This window comes from Cetorhinus maximus, chromosome 20 (genome assembly GCF_964194155.1).
Source record: "Cetorhinus maximus chromosome 20, sCetMax3.hap1.1, whole genome shotgun sequence".
Lineage (NCBI taxonomy): Eukaryota > Metazoa > Chordata > Chondrichthyes > Lamniformes > Cetorhinidae > Cetorhinus > Cetorhinus maximus.
The window spans coordinates 8,454,299-8,474,807 of record NC_135898.1 but is presented as its reverse complement, the minus strand read 5'-3'; the positions used below and the strand labels follow the sequence as shown (position 1 = coordinate 8,474,807).

Here is a 20,509-nt window from a genome sequence, read left to right as displayed (position 1 = left end):
CTCCTTCTCCACTTCTCTATCCTCCTTTAAGACTCTATAAAACACACATTTGACCAAGCTGCTGGTTCACCCTCCTAATACCTTTCTCTGTGACTTGATGCCCATTTTTTTTTTACTACAAGCATCACAGGATGTTTATACATCTTGAAGACACTATGTAAATCCTACTGTTGTTATTGAGGGCAAGCTGCTTTTGTTGGAGCTTTTGTTGTTTGGAGGAGGTCTCAGATTAGGTCCTATCTTTCTGTTCCAATGGGGCTTTAGATAGATATTAAAGATCCCATGTCAACTTTAGAAGAGAAGGAAGTTCTCTTCATATCCGGGCCAACATTCCTCCCTCGATCAGTACAACCAAAAAGACAAATTAACTACTCAGTACCATTTCTTTCTGTGGTGTGTTTCTGCATTCAAGACACAAGCTGACCAAATAATGATGACTGCATTGAGCTGGGTAGGAACTGCTATCAGAAGCTTGCAGAATGTGATTAGAAGCTATGCAAACCCGAGTCTTGGTTTTCCCCCCTTCTGTCAAATGCTAAGGATCTTGGAAGTGAATGTTGCAATAATATTCAATTTTTCTGGAGCAAGATTGAGCAATACGGAATAGGAAATGGACTGGGTGTCATCCAAATTGCCTGAAGAGTCCCTAAGTTGGAGAGGGAAAAGGAAGGCAAGACTCTCTCTTGGAAGGGATGGCGAGTGTAGGTTAGAAAATGGGCAACTTTGCAATAGTGCCCATCCCTACCATTTAATCTCCCTAGGGATGATGTCCACTCAGTGAGGTACTGGGGAAGCTTCTGGTGGCTGTGACCGCTCACCATTAAAGAGCACATGAGCGATGCAACCCCTTCATCTGATGAGACATTCTTCCCTGGATTACCTGATCACATTGTCATGTTTCAAACAGGGGGAAAAAATGGTTGAGCACCCTTTAATAAAAACCAGTGCCCTCTTTTTAAATTTCTAGGTCATTTATGTTGAATGCATTAAATCCTAGCTGGTTCAATTTGGTTTGCTTTACTTTTTTTTTTGTAGACTGAATCACGCATTCTCATTAAAGTCTTGCTTGTTTTCATTTAAAACAGCCAATAACTTATTCAAAACAAACTGGTCAAAGATGGTGAAGGACAGAGCAAAGGCAGCTTTGGTTGACTTTCGTCCCTTTTTGACTTCTCTGAGGTCACGGAAAGACTGGAAGAGTTTGAAGTGTAAATTATGGAGCAACAACAACTTGTATTTAAATAGCTCCATTCGCCTAGTCAAACATCACAAGACACTCCCCAGGAGAGTTAGCAAACACCAAGCCACATAAGGAGACATTAGGGCAGGAGACATTAGGGCAGGAGATATTAGGGCAGGGAACCAAAAGCTTGGACAAAAAGGTAGATTTTAAGAAACGTCTTGAAGGAGGAGAGGGAAGTAGAGAGGTGGAAAGTTCAGGGAGGGAATTCCAGAGCTTAGGGTCTTGGTAGCTGAATGCACGACCACCAATGGCGGAGTGATTAAAATTGGGAATGCTCAGAGGTCTGAATTGGAGAATTGCAGCTATCTTGGGGGGTTGTAGCCTTGGAGGAGGTTACAGACATATGAAGGGGTCAAGGGACATGAAGGGTCAACAGGATGAGATGTTTAAAACTGAAATTTTTCGTGGCCAAGAAGCTGTGTGGATCAGCAAGCACTGGGGTGATGGGTTGCAAGTTAGGATACAGGCAGTTAAGATAAACGGAAACAATTTAATTGAAAGTTATAGTGAAAACACATGGGGCACTATCTCTTTAAACAAGGGAAGAAGTTGGAGAGGCACTCACTTCATGATCATTTAAAAAATTGCATTAAGTTCCAACTTCAAAAGAGAAAAGTTAGTCATTGCCAAAAATGCACTGCCATAATCATTTTACAGTTCATCGCATTGGAAATAGTCCATTTTCTAGAACACCAGAGAATGAATCCATCCCAGGCATGGCTTCAACTCGATGACAATTTGGCTACATTGACAACCAAGCTTGTATCAGTGAATGAAACTTCACAGGGAGACTCTCTTTGGTGATTCCTGTCAGATTACATACCAACTGCCGAGACCATTTGCATATTTCATTTTTTTGACGGCGACATTTGCATGAGGACTGCAATCTTAGGTGGTATCTTGCTTGAGGGCTGCTCTTGGTAAGCTGCAGACCTCTTGATCAGGTGCTGATGGAGCCTGTGGTACCTCTCTTCGGTGAACCTCTCATGTTACTCATGCCACGATTGGTATTTGGGCTGTTGGAAGATGGTCATCTCCAAAAACAAAGGGAACGAAGACCAAGAGCCATCACTCATCCAAAGCTCTGCTGCCCATGTCCTTACTTGTATCAAGTCACATTCGCCTGTCATCCCTGTGCTCACTGACCTACATTCAAGCCTGGTAACCAATGCCTTTATTTTAAAATGCTGATTCCTGCTTCCAAAGCCTTCCACAGCCTCTGCCCTCACTATCTCTGGAACTTCCTTCAACCCCACAACCTTCCAAGATATCTGTGCTCATCGAATTCTAGCCTCTTGGGTCTCCCTGATTTTCATTGCTCCTCCATCGGTGGTCATGCCTGCAGTTGTGTCGGCTCTTAATCTCTGGAATTCCCTCTCTAAAGCTATCTGCCTCGCTACCTCGTTTCCCTCCTTTAAGATGCTTCTTAAAGTCTGCCTGCCTGACCAAGATTTTTGTCACCTGCCATAATATCTCCTTATCTTTCCCAATGTCCTACTTTGTTTGATATCTTCTAACTTCGCCTGCCCCATGGGTTAACCCTGCTTGCCTTCATGAGAAGAAAAAGAAGGGAAGGCACTGAAATTCAGCTCAGACAACTCAAATAGTGCACCTTAAATGGCCATTGGTTCATGTGAGTCTGAATTAATGGTGCATTGGCATTAGGTAGCCTCATGGTTGAACTTGCCTCCACCAACCAGTTCAACATTAATGTGCACTTCCAGCAACAGCATGAATCTTAGTTCATTCCCTTTCCCCAGAATGGTGTATGATGAGGCCAACCATCTGGAATAATGCCCAGCAAGGCATTAAAGCCACCATTGTTGGTTGACACAAGCATTACAATTATGAAATGAGCCATTGAATCGTAGAATAGGCCAAAGAGAGAAGAGGGCCATTCAGCCCAGAGTCTGTGCTTGCTCTTTCAAGGAGTTATCAGGTTAGTCCAACTTTTCCCATATCTCTGAATTTTTTTCCCACCCTCAAGTATTTGAAAGCTACTATTGAATCCGAATCCACCATTTTATCAGGCAGTGCGTTCCAAATCCAAACACTCATTGCGTTTTACCTCCTGTTGTCTCTGGTTCTTTTTCCAATCATCTTAAATCTGTGCCCTCTGGTTATCGATCCTCGTGCCACTGCAGAGAGTTTCTCCTCAGTTAGTCTACCTCAACCCTTCATGGGTGTAAACGCCGCTATCAAATCTCCACTTCACCTTCTCTACATCAGGGGAGTTCAATCTCTCAGACCCATTTCAACCTTGCAAATCGACCACACATCACATTGCCTCTCCTTTACAGTGTGCCAGGCATCAGGGGATAATGAGCTTCCACTGAAACATTCTCACCGGGCTTCAAATTGTCCTTTCCTGCATGACACCATTTGGAAATCAGCCATCACAGGGCAGGGGCAGTGGGGGTTGGTAGGGTGGCGGGGGCGGGAGCGGTTGGCGTGGGAACAGTTTGCTCCATGTCACGCGTGTGTCATCGAGGACATCGAGCACCTTGCTGGGAGTAGCAGACAGAAGACAACGTCAAAGATGTTCCTATCATCTCACAACACATGCAGGTCTTCCCTTCATGTCAAGCTAACTCTGCAGCTGATTTCACAGACTGAACAACCCTGCAATAGGAAAGGAGCATGAGTGGACTGAGGATTAGTGAAAAAACCTTCTGCCGATCCCTAAGAACAGAAAAGCTCTCTTGTGGAATAAGAATGAGAAAACTAGCGGGATGCATGCTTTTACTGGAGAGGATTCAATGACCCTGAGATAGGATAACATTCAATGCATTTGGTGTTGGCCTCCAGTGCTTACCTCCAGCGCAGATGCTTGATGGCTCGGCAGCCAGAATCTCAATGCAGGATTTCTTCAGGATCTATTCATCGGGGAGAAAGAAGCAACAATCAGCAATCTTGCAATGCTTTCCACTCCGTAGCCAGAACTGGGGAGGTGTAATTATTCCTAAACATTAACATGTGCGGATCTGGTGACTTAAGAAAATAATAGCACTTTTTTTTTTAGAAAAAGATGTGAATTAATTCTCCAGAATGACAGAGTTCCAAAATATTTAGAGTTGGTCTTCAGGACAAGAAAAGCAGCATGAATTGTTACTGGCCTAATTAAATGACGATAGCACCAAAATAGAAGTTGAGAGCCAGAGATAGATATTGTGGAAGTAAATGATAAGAGTATAGGCACATGAGTGGCCCATTCAGCCCCTTGAACCTTTGCCGTTCAGTGAGACCATGTCTGATCTGCATCTTAACGCCATTCACCTGTTGGTTCCATACCTTTTTCTACCCTTGCCTGGCAAAATTCTATTGGTCTCGGATTTAAAATGATGAATTGAGCTGGCGTCTGCTGCTTTTTGTGGGAGATAGTGCCACACCAATCTCCCTTTGTGTGATGAAGTGTGTTCAAACTTCTCTCCTGAATGGCCTGGCTCTCGTATTAAGGCTATACCACCTTGTTTTTTTTCTGTCTTTTATTCTTTCATGGGATGTGGGCACCACGGGCAAGACCAGCATGTGTTGCCCATCCCTGAGTGGCTTGCTAGGCCACTTCAGAGGGCAGTTAAGAGTCAACCATATTGCTGTGGGTCTGGAGTCACGTGAAGGCCAGACCGGGTAACAATGGCAGATTTCCTTCCCTGAAGGACATTATTGAACCAAATGGGTTTTTAGAACAAAAGCTGGCAGTTGTCGAAGTCACCATCACCGAGACCAGCTATGTCCCAGGTTCATTGAATTTAAATTCACCAGCTGCCATAGTGGGATTTGAACCCATGTTGCTGAAGCTTGGGTCTGTGGATTACCAGTCCAATGATATTACCACTCTGCCAGCACCTTCCCTTGAGACACCATCACCGGTATAAAATATTTCACTCTATCTGCCCTGTGAACTCCTTTCGAAATCCAAAAGAACTCAGTCAGATCACTCCTTCACTTTCTATGTTGCAATGAAAACAAGCCATGCTTCTGTAATCTCTCCTTGTAATCCAATGCTGACTATATTTATGTTGGCCCATGACGGCTTTGTGAACCTTGGCTTCCTGGTGCATAAGGCCTGTGGATCTGCCCACAACACCAATTTAAAACTGCCACATTCACAGAGACAGGCAACCAAGACTATCCTGTAAACTTAGTAAGTCTTCTGTGTTAGAGAAGCAGGCAGGTTTACATTGGGGTATGCACCCAGTGCACAAGACCCTCAGATCAGGACTCAACACTGGAGACCACCACCAGCAACCCCCAACACCCCACCACTGCCCACCCAGTAAGGTCACAATAATCACAGTAAATGGCTTGAACGATTGGAAAGACTCAGCAGGTCTAACAACATCTGTGGAGAGAAAAACAGAGTTAATGTTTCGAGTCTGGATGACTCTTCTTCAGAGCTAAGGAGAAGTAAAATGTGATGAAATTTGTACTGTTTAAGGGGGGGTGGGGCAGGTGAAGCTGGATAGAAGGCCAGCGATAGGTGGGGGCAAAGGAGAGATTGACAAAGATGTCATGAACAAAAGACCAAAATAAGTGTTAATGGCAGTGGTAAGGGCTAAAGGAAGTGCTGATAGTGTCATTAAGGTAAGAAAACAGAAAGTGATAATAGCAGGACAACGGTAAACATTCTGAAAAGAACAACACGACCAAGTGACAAAAACAAAAAACTACTGCGGATGCTGGAAATCCAAAATAAAAACAGAATTACCTGGAAAAACTCAGCAGGTCTGGCAGCATCGGTGGAGAAGAAAAGAGTCGACGTTTCGAGTCCACATGACCCTTCAACAGAACTGAGTATAGTTAGGAGAGGGGTGAAATATAAGCTGGTTTAAGGTGGGGGGGGGGGGGCGGGGGGCGGGGGGAGAGAAGTTGAGGGTGGGATGGTTGTGGGGACAAGCAAGCAGTGATAGGAGCAGATAATCAAAAGATGTCACAGACAAAAGGATCAAAGAGGTGTTGAAGGTGGTGATATTATCTAAGAAAAGTGCTAATTAAGAATGGATGGCAGGACACTCAAGGTACAGCTCTAATGGGAGTGGGGTGGACAGACTAACAAGACTGACAACGACCAAGTGACAGATGGCTCTAGCCTGCTGAGTTTTCCCAGGACCTTCTGTTTTTGTTTCAGGTTTCCAGAATCCGCAGTATTTTGCTTTTATAAATGGTTTGAATGGTTACATTAGTTCCCAGTGCGTTCTTTCACACCTCGTGCACTCTTGTATTGTTGTTGTGATGGAACTCGGATAACAATGGGACAAGATATCATCTCTGGAGGGAAAACGAGTGAAGACTAGCTCACTCGATTGAAAACAGCTGCTTTTAAGAACTTAAGAGCATAAGAAATAGGAACAGGAGTCGACCATTCGGCCCCTCGAACCTGCTCTACCATTCAATAAGACCATGGCTAATCCTCTTGTGTTTTGATTTCCACATTCCCATCTAACCCCAATAACCTTTGATTCCCTTGCCTGACAAGAATCTATCTATTTTCTGTTTCAGGCACTGAGCTCTCCGAACGCCGTTGGTAAATGTTGCAGGATTATGCTAGTTTGAAATCTGCAATGTGCATGGTTGGAGAAGGTGTACTGACAGCAAGTGTCAGTTCCTTCAAAATGCAGAAGGACACATTGTTCATGAATCAGGAGTAGTATCTGATTCAGGTTACCTCACTTCAGTACTTGGTAACATCCCACAGTGGGCAGGATTGGGACTGTGGTTTGTATGGTTAAAAACCTGGCATGTGGCCTGGGTGGCACCACATAACTACAAACAGAAGCCTACTTTCCGATAGATAAGTGCAAACAGGAATACCCTGCTGAGAGAATATAAACTTACATACTTCTAAAATATCAAACAGAAATTGCATCTTCAGTGGACACTCCGATCAGACAGATTACATAGACTAACATAAGAGTTTACAGCACAGAAACAGGCCATTCGGCCCAGTTGGTCTGTGCTGGTGTTTATGTTCCTCCATCTCACCCGAAAGAACATAGGAAATAGGAGCAGGAGTAAGCCTGTCGAGGCTGCTCCAGCTCAATACCATTCAATACAATCATGGCTGATCTCCGGCTTCAACTCCATTTTCCTATCCTCTCCCCATATCCCTTGATTCCTTGAGAGATCAAAAATCTGTCCGTCCCAGCCTAAAATGTATTCAACAATTCAGCATCCACAACCCCCTGGGGTAGAGAATTCCAGAGATTCACAATGCTCCAAATGAAGAAATTTCTCCTCATCTCAGTCCTAAATGATCGGCCCCTTATCCTGAAACTGGGCCCCTGTGTTTTAGATTCCCTGACCAGCAGGAACAATCTCTCAGCATCCACCCTGTCAAACCCTTTCTGAATCTTGTAGGTTTCAATGAGATTGCCTCTCATGCTTCTAAACTCCAGAGAATACAGGCCCAATTTATTCAACTTCTCATCATAGGACAACCCTCTCTTCCCGAGGACCAATCTAATGAACCTTTGCTGTACTGCCTCCAACATAAGTATAACCTTTCTTCACAGTATTCCAGTATACCAAAGCCTGTACAATTGCAGCAAAAGTTCTTTATTTCCATAGTCTTGCCACAGTTACCTACAAATACAACACCATTACCTCTACTCCTTTCTACTTCCCCTTAAATACATCTATACTATACATGTCAACCACTCCCTGTGGTGGTGAGTTCTACATTCCAACCACTTTCTGGGTGAAGAAGTTTCTCCTGAATTCCCGACTGGATTTATTCATCACCTTCTTACACTTATGACCTCTAGTTTTGGACTTCTCCACATCATTCATATACAGCTATAAAATATTTCATTTATTCCATATCTATCAATCCCACATTGTTAACAAATGTTCAGCCCTGTTGAATGATGTGTTCTGCTCTGACTTCCTGGGCTGGTCTGTGAATCACAATGTTTATGAGCACTCCATAATGCAAGGGCACCTCACTTGTCTATTCTTCTGGTGACATACCCAGGGGGCCAAATCTGCAACTGTAGGCGTCAGCAGCCAGTAAAGGGCTGTCTCTTCATGTGCCTGGGTGTTTCTTATCAAGAGGGACTAGTGGCAGTATGTGACATGGTGGCAGCAGGGCAGGAAAGGCCCAGGTAGGCTGCTCAGCCACTCCCATTCGTGTTCATAGGATCAAAGGGATTGATAGCATAGAAAGAGGCTATCATGTGTGTGCTGGTCGAAAACAGGTTATCCAGCCTAATCCCATTTCCCAGCTCTTGGTCCGTGGCCCTGTAGGTTACAACACCTCAAGTGTATATCCAAGTGGTTTTCTTTTTAAATGTAACGACTTTCTGCCTTGACCAGCCTTTCAGGCAATGAGTTTCAGACCCCCACCAACCTCTGGGTGAACATGCTTTCTCCTCAACCTCCCTCTAATCCTTCCACCAATGACTTTAAAGCTATATGCCCTGCATATTTCCCTCTCTGCTAAGCGAAATAGGTCTTTACTATCCACTCTATCCAGGCACTTAATCATTTTATAAACCTCAATTAAACCTTCCCTCAGCGTCCTCTGTTCAAAGTAAACAAACCCAACCTGCCCGCGCAGCTAAAATCTCCAGTGCTGGCAACATCCCCGTAAATCTCCTCTGTAACCTCGCTTGTTACGATCACATTCTTCCTGTGCTACGGTGACCAGAGCTGTACGCTCGTCTCTTACACAGGTTAAGCATAACTCCTCTGCGTCAGCTCGTCAGGAACAGGAAGGAGAGAGTTTGAGGAGGAAACACTGTGATGTGATCTTCTTTGAATTCAACAGGGTGAGGGATCAGCTACCACCTAAGGATAAAAGATAAGTGCCAAGCAGTCTTTGGATCTTTTGCGAGATCTCACCCACGGAGCGGGATGGGGTGTCGATCAGTGATTTTAAAAAAATTAAAACATTTTCAAACTAATTTGTAACATGCCCCTGCTCATGTGACAGAGACACATGAGCAGGGACATGTTATTAACATTTTGAAATTCTTTACTTTTTACGTTCAAAAGGCTTCAGCTCCCTGAGGCAGCTCTGTGTCTCAGAGCTTTTACAGCGCGCACCCGCGCGCATGCACGAACTTCCGCACTCACCCTCCTCTGCTCCCCCTCCCCACCACCCCCACCCAGGCAGCGCACCATTCACGCTGGCCGGCCGTTAATTGGCCAGCCAGCGTGAAATGGCGGTCGTGGTCCGATCGCGGGTGGTGGTATGATTCGAGGCCGCTCCCGCTCGGACCCCACTCGGACCCCGCCCGACTGGAAAACCCTGGCCAACGTCTCAGCTGTGGAAATTGAATTGTCTCTTCTCCCTACAGATGCTGCCTCACTCGATTTTCTCTCTCTGTTTTCGAGTTCCACATCTGCAGCATTGTGCTTTTTTCCTTCAGATGCATTTTATTTACTATTCCCCAATCACTTCTATTGAGTCCAACCTCAGCACTGCATAACCGAACTTCAATCATTATCTGTCATCACCAGGGTGAAGCATTCAATCTGTATAATTGTGTTAATTCATCCAGAAAAATGCAAGTTTCTGGGAACCTGATCCATGTACTGGTTTTTCGAGGAAGATGTTTGTTATTGGTTGGGTCTGAAATTGTTTTTCTTTCAATGTCCAAACAATAACCTTGCCTTTTCAACTGAACTACAGTGTCAGAGGTGTCTCAGTGAGTAGCACACACTTCTCCAGTCAGTAGATTGTGGCTTCAAGTCCCACTCCAGAGACTTCATCGCAAAAATCTGGGCTGACACTCCCGTGGAGTGCTGAGGGTGTGCTGCATTGGCAGAGGGGCCGTTTGTCAGATGAGACATTCAATCAAGGCTCTGTCTGCAAGATCGCACGGGGGTCCTTCAAAGAAGTTCTCCCCGGCATCCCAGCCAATATTTATCCCTCACTTGACATCACAAAAATGGATTATCTGCTCATCATCGCGTTACTGTTTGTGGGAGTTTGCTGTGCACAAATTTGCTGCTGCATTTCCTCAGTGACCACACTTCCAAAGCACCGGAAAGCGCTTTGGGACGTTGTGGAGGTTGCGAAATGCTTCATGTAAATGCAAACCTTTTCCCGTATTACTTTCTACAAATGGTCATCTTCTATCGTGCTAGAGTTGAGCTCGGAGGCAGAAAATGTCCCTACAACAGAGTGGGAGGGCTGGGGTTGAACAGTTTTCCACTTGGTCCACCTATTGTCAGCATCAAGCAACTGCAAGCTGCTGTATGGTATGTGGCAGGGGGAGGGGGGTAAAGCTTTATTAACCCTACCCCAACCATGGGTCTTAACTAACCCTTAGCCCCAGAGGAAATCACGCCAACACACCAACCCTCAAAATGGTTTGACTGCGTAGGGTGAACTATTTACCCCCAATAAGCGCGGGAGAATGGCCAGTTCTTTGTGTGGATTTGTGCCCAATTGGAATAAAGTTACCTGGCTCATTTCATGTGGAGCTCCTGAAACTGGCAGATAGGAAGACCATCGGTGTGGCCTAGACTGAAACACAGGTCCCGGCAGTGAAACTAGAATGTTACTGCTCATTCCCACTTTCTCTGAGCAACCTGAACGAGGTGAGGAAAGCACAATCACAACTGGCAAGAAAGATGACTTCAATGTGAATCCCTGGAAGCCCAAACTCAGGGCCAATTTTGCAGCAGTGGTTTGACCTGGGACCACACAGATTGCTTTGCAGTCTTGGCCAACACCGAGTGAATGTGGCATGTTGCAGCCAAATCTGAAAGGAACTTTCGTGGCCCGATGTGTTTCTGCAAAGAAAGGAAAGGACCTGAGTGACCCTGAGTGAGGAATTGAGACCTTATTCTGACGGCCACAGGGTTGTAGGCATGACTGCCCAAAACTGGCCTTCAGGAACACCAGAATTAGATGCTTCTTTCCGAACCAATGTTTTGGTTATCTCAGTGTGAGAGGAAGAAAAAGCTTTTCTTTTCAGAGATCGCTGATCTAGCAGTCTGGTATGAAGCTGTACAGACTGGGAAAATCCCGGATTCAATCCCTCCCCTGTGGTGTTACTGGGCCAACGGGTGCTTTGTTGCTTTTGGGATTAGGTGTACAGGTCGAGTATCCCTTTCCCGTAAATCCAAAAAGTGAACACAAAGAAGAAAACAAACTTTTTTTGAACCTGGTGGACCTTTAGCGCGCAAAGTCCCTGACCCGAGGTAACACGAACCGAGCCGACCACACCCGACCTTTAACACTGGAAGCCTCTGCACTGTTTACCTTGCGAACCCTCTCCTACAAGCAGAATCGCAGATGGCACCACTGGTGGGAGCTTATTCCAGGTGCCCTGTATTTATTATTCAATGGTACATCATACTTTTCTAAACATTTTGTTCCCTTTAGACTATACCCAGCCGAGGCTTCAACCATTGTACTGTCATTCGGTCTAGGCGCATGTGCGGCACCAAAAACTGAAACTACCTGAAATCCGAAATGCGATTGGCCCCAAGGATTTCAGATAAAGGACTCTCGACCTGTAGTAAAATTTGCCCAGCTTCTCTCTGCACTGTCATAAATGATAACTGCCAGATGATGATAAGATCAGGGTGATGTTCCCACAGTTGAATAGCTTGTTGCCATTGGGTGAGATGGTATTACTGTTGGCATGCGGTAGTCCTCCAATGTGATTCAGCACCACCAAGTGAGGAGGGGAGAAGAAGTTCGAGGAGAATATGAACAGTTCAGAAAGCTCATTCGGAGAGCTGGTGCAGAGACGATGGGCCGAATGGCCTCCTTCTGCACTGTAACAGTTCTGTGTTTCAGAAGCTCTTTGGTCCTTCTCTCCTTCCTTCTAGAATCTGGTGGAAACTGCTTGCACCAGGAACTTTGTTAAAGAAGCTGATAAGAGGCCAAATGCAGCATCAATCAGCCTCAATAAAACAGGAGAAGGTCAGCCATTCATGATAGAATGAATGGGTCACTCAGATCCTGTAACACAGAATGACCAAGGGTCACTCAGATCCCAGAGAACAGAATGACCATGGGTCACTCAGATCCTGTAACATAGAAAGACCAAGGGTCACTCAGATCCCGTAACACAGAATGACCAAGGGGCACTCAGATCCCAGAGAACAGAATGACCAAGGGTCACTCAGATCCCAGAGAACAGAATGACCATGGGTCACTCAGATCCTGTAACACTGAACGACCAAGGGTCACACACATCCCAAAGCACAGAATGGCCACGGGTCACTCAGATCCCGTAACACAGAATGATGAATGGTCACTCAGATTCTGTAACACCGAATGACCAAGGGTCACTCAGATCCTGTAACCCTGAATGAACAAGGGTCAGTCAGATCCCACAACACAGAATGACCAAGGGTCATGAAGTCCACAATGAGCGGGCTTGTTTGGATGTGTATGTAACAGGATCAACTGGACCACTCAGGTTCTGATAACTAGAATTTGATGCCTTGAATTTCTTCAATTCCCCTCTCTAAAAAGTAGCTTCCCAGATCTCATCGTGTTCCATGGGAAATGTGCAAGCTTGTAGCATTCCACTTTCTTGGGCTTTGAAATGTAAAGCATTCAGAATAGAACAAAATTTATGACAGTGCTAAGTCCATTACATGTCAGCAGGACTCTTAATGCCACCCCCCCCTCCCCGCCCCCCAATCCAAATTCATGCAAGTCATCTGCACTCTCAATCAACATGCAACTCCCATGTGTACAATATACACAGGCCCCACTGAACGATTGTATCCCCTGGAAGGACTGTTTCAACAGTGTGTGGGACTGAGACCAGCTTTATTTAGAAATACAATTACCCCAGTAAATCCCGGCTTTAGGCTGTGATTTTCATCGCCATTTTCCTGCACTCATTAAGCGGTCACTTAATTTTGAATTTGTGTGACAACCTGGGGAAAAGTCAAAACCTCACCCTTTGAGTGAAGATATTCTTCGGGTTGCCTCATTTTTTAAATCCTTTTTAAAAGATTTAAAAAGTACCTGGATGAGCAGTTGGCACGTCATAACATTCAAAGCTATGGGCCAAGTGCTGGTAAATGGGATTCGGTAGGTAGGTCAGGTGTTTCTCACATGTCGGTGCAGACTTGATGGGCCGAAGGGCCTCTTCTGTACCGTGTGATTCTGTGACAGTTGTGCTGAGTTTTTCATTCATTCCAGTGTCCTCCAATACCATTTGCTGGTTTAGGAACATTGGAACAGGAGAAGGCCATTCGGCCCTTCAAGCCTGCTCCACCATTCAATACGATCATGGCTGATCGAACACTTCAGTGCCTTTTACCCACATTATTACCATAACCCTTTACGTTATTGTTAATCAGAAATCTATCAATCTCTGCCTTAAACACACTCAATAACTGAGCTTCCATGGCTCTCTTTGGGTGGGGAATTCCAAAGATTCACAACCCTCTGAGGAAAGGAATTTCTCCTCATCACTGTCCTAAGTGGCTTGCCCCTTATTTCGAAATTATGTCCCCTGGTTCCCCAAACAGGGGAAACATCTTACCTGCATCTACCCTGTCTATTTCTTTAAGTATTTTGTAGGTTTCAATGAGATCGCCTCTTATTCTTCGAAACTCCAGAGAATACAGGCCCCATTTCCCCAATCTCTTTTCATAAAACAGTCCCGCCCATCCCTGGAACAAGTCTGATGAACTTTAGTTGCATTCCTTCGAATGAAATAATATCCCTTCTGGGGTAAGGGACCAAAACTGCACACACTACTCCAGGTGCAGTCTAACCAAGCTTCTATACAATTGAAGCAAGGCTTCACTACTCCTGTACTCAAATCCTCTTGTGATAAAGACTAATGTTCCGTTTGCCTTCCTAATTGCCTGCTGCACCTGCATGTTAGCCTTCAGTGACTTATGGACAAGGAGACCCTTGTACATCTACACTTTCTAATCTCTTACCATTTAGGGAATACTCTGCACATCTGTTCCTGTATCGCTTAAAGCTTTGTGTATACTTTCACAGTGACGACGCAAAGTGTAAGAGGGATTCATTTCTTTCTCTCAGGAGTAAATGAACACGTGCTGCAAAAATTGTTCCAGTAACTGATCGGCATAATCTCTGTCACTGATAAATCAGGAGAAACGCTGCAGAATCCAATCTGAGTAATCAAACGAAAGCCTGCTCTGGACGTTTAAGCTCAGCCCCACGCTGTACAAATGCTACAATGTGCCTCTGTTTCACTGCTGTCCTCTGCACTCCCTTCTCTTCACCACCCCCTCCTCCTTCAGCTTGGCAATGCTGCTTTTTTGTCAATATGAAAGCTGATTTGTGTGCCTCAGAGATGGAAACGCCAACCCCTGGGTCCCAAGCCCTCATAGTTTCCAGCTTTCAGCGTCTGCTGGAGACTGGCTGAGCTCGGGGCCCAGCGCCTCAACCACTTAATTCGAAGCAGCTGCGTGCAAATGACTGCCGTCAATCAAGACAATTAGTGGCCACGTCAAGCTTTACTTACTGAGTCAATGATGCCCTGGAGAGCCTCAAAACCATCGTTTACTGGGAAGACGTGGTCCTTACTGTCTGCAATCCGTGCCAGCTGCAGCCAAGGGTAAAGAAGGAGGGTGGCGGTGGGGAGGGGTGGGGAAATGAACAAATAACCTTAATATTTCAGAAAGAAGTTCACTGAAAAAAGAGAGGGGCACAGATGTTCACGTCTGATACTTCGGACGAAAGTTAAATTCAATTTGATGTTAATCATTTTTTCATTTGGAACCCTAAGGCTTTGACTGCTGTGCATAATATCTAACTAAATCATAAATCATAATATCTAACTAAATCATAAATCATAATATCTAACTGAGTCATCAATCGTAATATCTAACTAAATCATAAATCATAATATCTAACTAAATCATAAATCATAATATCTAACTGAGTCATCAATCGTAATATCTAACTAAATCATTAAATCATAAATCACAATATCTAACAAAATCATAAAATCATAAATCACAATATCTAACAAAATCATAAAATCATAAATCACAATATCTAACAAAATCACAAAATCATAAATCATAATATCTAACCAAATCATAAAATCATAAATCACAATATCTAACAAAATCACAAAATCATAAATCATAATATCTAACCAAATCATAAATCATAACATCTAACGAAATAAGAAATGGAGAAAAGGAGTGAATTCCCAAAGCCCACACTGCTGCCTGTTGCTGTATCACAAAAGGGTTTTTTTCTCTAATCATTTTATTGTGAGAGATATGAGTACTGCAAACTGGAAAGCTTCTTTGACACCAGTATCAAGTGCTCCCCAGCTTCAGAAATATTATGCAGAGTTATGTTCTCTGCAGTTTTCTCCGAAAGTATGTGCTTTGACCCCAAACTCTGATGACCACACCAATATGTGACCGTCTCCTCTCTTTTGATTTCTCTTGATGACTGTGAGCAAGGTTGCCAATGTGATGCGTAAATTAGGCCTAGTTTTGTGCAGTGAGCTTGTACCCACCTGAAACAAAGCTGAGACCATCAGGTAGGGAGGACCTTTTATAGATGATAAGAGCCTCGTGCCACCTGGAAAGTCTTTCTTTCCTCCAGGTCTCTCTATTTCCTGTGTAGTGATGGCTTAAGTTACTGTTTGGGGAAACAGGACAAGGCTCATAGTTGGCACGGAACCAAGAGTGGAGCAGGTCAGAGAATTGTGACTACAGTGTTCCAGTGCGAGTGTTGCAGGGCTTCTAGCAGCAGGTCATGCTGAGAGGACCAAGCAGGGGAACTGGTCGGCCCCTTGCAAGGAGCAGGGTCTTTAAAAAGCTGAGGCACGGAGCCAGGTGCCATAAGGGCGAGGGAGAAAGCAACAGGACTGATCCGGAACAAAAACAAAAATTGCTGGAAAAACTCAGCAGGTCTGGCAGCATCTGTGGAGAGAAAGACTGATCCAGGGCAGTGTGGCAGGAGCCTAGGGCAGATTGCAGCTTCTGAGGGTGGTTAAGGAGCCAGGAAGGGAATTGGAAACCTAGTCAGACCCATTGATAGCACCCCTGAGTCTGAGAAGCCTCATGGAGAGACAGAATGAGAGAGAGACAAAGAGCAAGATTGCAGCCAGGAGCTGAAGAGCAGAACATGCCTGAACAACCCTGGTGTGTGACAAAAACAAAAATAGCTGGAAAAACTCAGCAGATCTGACAGCATCTACGGAGAGGAATACAGTTGACGTTTCGAGTTCTGATGAAGAGTCATACAAACTTGAAATGTTAACTGTATTCCTCTCCGCAGATGCTGTTAGACCTGCTGAGTTTTTCCAGCTATTTTTGTTTTTGTTTCAGATTTCCAGCATCTGCAGTATTTTGCTTTTAAGCCTGGTGTGTGGCTGAGTTGAGGAGCTGAGGCCCTGACTAGTACAGAGATCTGCAGCATCAGCGGTGAATATTCTCTGTAAATAGTTTGTTTCTTGGAGTTACACTTTCCCTTGACAGTTTATACAGTTTTGATGCCAGTGGAATAAATGAACCTTCGTGCAGTCCGTTTGCTTAAACCCCACTTCACACCAGCACCCATCCACACCCACATCTCCTCGCAGCTCAGTGCCTGCATATCTCCCAAATGTAGCAGATAGCCACGTCCTCTGATTTAATGGGAGGTCATAAGTTCCTTGCTGATCAGTGCTAATCATCGGATGGCTAATAAAAATGTTGTCACTATCCTTTTAAAGGCAAACGACAGAGGCCCATCTGCTGTGAATGAATTGTATTTGGGTTGAAATTATGTGATGGGTCCCATTATTTCAAGGAAAGAGTGAGAGGCAGGAGCCAAGGAGTTAACGTGAGGTAACGCCCCTGGGTGCTTTGAGCAAATGCAGAAAGACATCAGTGACCTCAGAATGTGATACAAATCGTGTCGTTAAGAAAATGAAGAGTTACATTGCCCAATCAGACTGCACTGAGAGCAAACCTCATAAATCAGTCAATCTGGAAATAACTGAAGGCAGGGAGATACAGCCGACTTCAGCCACAACAAGCTACCATCTCTGTCCTGCACTGCTGACATCTACAGCACTCTGTCACTAATGGTACAACCCATCACTTATTCTCAATCAAGCAAATGTTGGATTCTGAAATGGAACTAAAACATACTGGGAATTTTATACAAGGTAGGGATCTCAGAGAATGTCCGAAGGCTATAATAAATTAAGGTGGGGATGGGTCAGATAACACCAGGTGCCAGATGTGAATGGGGAGGTGTATGACCACTGGGCATGGCACTAGCACAATAGCTCAATCAATGCTAGCAGCCTTCAGCTATTTCAGATTAAAGACTTCCCGCATACTTAGAGGCATGAGGCAGACAAATCATACACATACGTCTTCCATTGCTTGTTTTTCCTGGAACATGTTGCTAGCCTGAAGCAATAACTTGAGGGGACGCCACTCCATGTCAAGCAGAGCTGACCAGAAATCTCTCCTGCTCTTGCTGTCTGCCCTCAGTGTGTTGGAAGGACCTGCAGATTGGTCATCAGCCTGTTTGGCCCCGTTATGAAAATGCCTTCATTGGCTATCAAGTCTTGGAGTGGGAATCGAACCCAGAACTTCTGGCTCAGAGACGGGGACATTATCCACTGCACCACAAGACCTCCTTTTCTTCACCTACCACGTTGCTTTATTTACCTGCCTGCGTACTATTCCAAGGGTAACACAGCGGCTGAATGCAATCCTCCTCTCGCCAGGCATCAACCCACTCTTTGGCAAGAGTCACTGGACAGCTTACAAGAATAGAAATTCCGGCTGCATTTGTTCAGCCTTTGCTTCAGGGAAATGAAAGCTACTGCTTTGGCTAAAATCAGCACAGGTTTGAACCTGGCACGTTCCTGGTCTGTGGAGCAGGGGTGGGGGTGCAGTTAAGCACATCTTAAGCAGCCTTTGCTCGTGTCTCACAAATGTTCCTGCATAAAATAGACAAACGTGTGCTTTGTAAAGAAAATTCACGGAAACAATGTTGAGGGTAAGGTGACAGTAAAGGTTGTGCGAAGATGATCCTTTTCGTTCATTCATTGAGAAAGTGGCCATTGTGGTGCTTGGAAAACACACAGGGAACTTCACATACATGGCTGTGAATGAAGGGGCAGAGAGAGAGAGAGAGAGAGATGCACACTGCAGGAGGCGGGGCAGGTGGGTAAGCAACATCTGTCCCCTTCGAAACAAAAACAAAAATAGCTGGAAAAACTCAGCAGGCTCGACAGCATCTGTGGAGAGGAATACAGTCAACGTTTCGATTCCGTATGACTCTTCATCAGAACTAAGAAATATAGAAATGAGATGGAATATAAGCTGGTTGAGGTGGGGTGGGACAGGTAGAGCTGGATAGAGGGCCAGTGATAGGCGGAGGCAAAGAAGAGATTGCCAAAGATGTCATAGACAAAAGGACAAAGGGGTGTTGACGGTGGTGATATTAGCTAAGAAATGTGCTAATGATGACATCTCTACCTGTCCCACCCCCCTCAACCAGCTTATATTCCACCTCATTTCTATATTTCTTAGTTCTGATGAAGAGTCATATGGACTCAAAACGTTGACTGTATTCCTCTCCGCAGATGCTGTTGGACCTGCTGAGTTTTTCCAGCTGTTTTTGTTTTCGTTTCAGATTTCCAGCCTCTGCGGTATTTTGCTTTTATCAGTCCCCTTCGTCTTTCCTGATGAGCCGACCAGGAGTACAAGAGATAACCTCTTCAAATACTCTGATTGAGTTAACAACTAATGTGTGCTTTAATCCTGTGAAGCTTTCAATGGAGCAGCAGGCTTTAACTTTGGCCAAGTTTCAGTTCCTTGAATTCAAGGAATCACTGGAATGCTTGCTCCTAGCAGGGCAATTCATGTTCCCAAGCTGCTTTATAAATCAGTCCTATTATTCACTAAAAATACAGGTCACCAATGTGCTCCTGGTAAAGGACGATGTGGTACCCAAAGCTCTTTGGTTCTAAATCAAGGTTCTGATCAATTCTTGGGAGGAGCTCATTTTTAAAAAAAAACACTGGTTTCAGCACAGATTTTTAATGTAGTGATTACAGCGAGAAGGGGAATTTACACCTTTGGCAGTTGAAGGGTTAACCACTTTGTCTTACTTTGTTTCGGGTTTTTATTTTGGCAATGCGAGGACTGAATGAAAAGGGATGAACTTTACTGGGGTTTAAAAACACGACAAGAGAGTGGGACTCAGGCGGGGATTTTCCGGCCCCGTCATGGCGGGACCCACCGCGGCCCAGGCGAAGTCCGCTGGCTTTCAGCGGGACCGGACGATCCCGGCAGCGGGCGGGGCTGAATAACCCCGCCCTCCGTGTCCGATCTCAGGGCGCCTGCCACACTGCTCGATCTCACGACAGTGAGGACACTCTGATTGGCTGTAAAATCGCTTTGAGACGTCCTGAGCTTGTTTAAAGGTGCTATCTCAATGCAGACCTTCTTACTTTCAAGTGGGACAGTCTGTTTCAAACCAGCGTCTAATCGAAATATTATCAGATGATAAATGTAACTGAAGTATTTCTGAATCAAAGAGACAAACTGATATGGTGCGTAGACTCTGTATTAAAAGGACATGAACCAGTATAAACCAGTAGCACACAAAGATTTTCGATGTTAGTGACAGTTTCTGAGCCCAACCCTTAACCTGAGGAGTCAAAACCATAGGGACTTCTTTGTGACAATGACACCCAATGACAATGACACTTCTTTGCTTCAATGACACACTTTTGAGCACTAGTTCAGAAAGTAGAAGTGACCACGAACCTGGGTTTCATTGAAGTCTTTGACACCAACGCAGTAGACCGTTGCTCCAAGACTCCTTGATCGATCAGCCTAGGTAAAGAAAGAGATGGATCGTGTAAAACTCCGAAATCGGTGTACGGATATCAACAGGTTTCATATCAGACATGCTCGCTATTTACCCCATTTCTGCAGGTTTGGGATTACCCAGCCTCAGAATAGAATCGCAGCCTACCTGCAAACTGAATCGAGGTTGTGTGACCAGATGTTATCCTCGTTCCGTCTGAGTTCTGCAGATGTACAAGGCAGATTGCCTCCGCTTCTATTCGCCGAAAATAAGATGAACTTCCAAAACATATTGAGATTTCCTTTCCCCCAAGTATTATATCAAGCATCCTGCAAACGCTTCCTCCTCTAGGTGTCCTTGCTATGTTGAGTTTAAGACCCATTGTGCTGCTTTCTATTCCTGGATCTCAAAACAAGGAACTCCTGACTTCTCAGTCTTTCCTTCCTCTCGCAATCCTCAGGTTATTAAAGCCTGACCTTAAGCTCACATGTCAGCTGCAGCTGAATTTATCC

General features: G+C 44.8%; 1 protein-coding gene across 1 annotated transcript in view; it reads right to left on the bottom strand.

Moving 5' to 3' along the window:
* Positions 1 to 20,509, bottom strand: part of LOC144694833 (anthrax toxin receptor 1-like) — a 183,172-nt gene that overhangs the window by 113,378 nt on the left and 49,285 nt on the right. The window contains exons 7-9 of the mRNA XM_078565453.1: positions 19,955 to 20,023; positions 14,674 to 14,754; positions 4,059 to 4,119 (exon numbers count right to left, since the gene is read on the bottom strand). Coding sequence (XP_078421579.1) covers positions 4,059 to 4,119; positions 14,674 to 14,754; positions 19,955 to 20,023 — 211 coding nt within the window. The remainder of the gene's footprint in view (positions 1 to 4,058; positions 4,120 to 14,673; positions 14,755 to 19,954; positions 20,024 to 20,509) is intronic.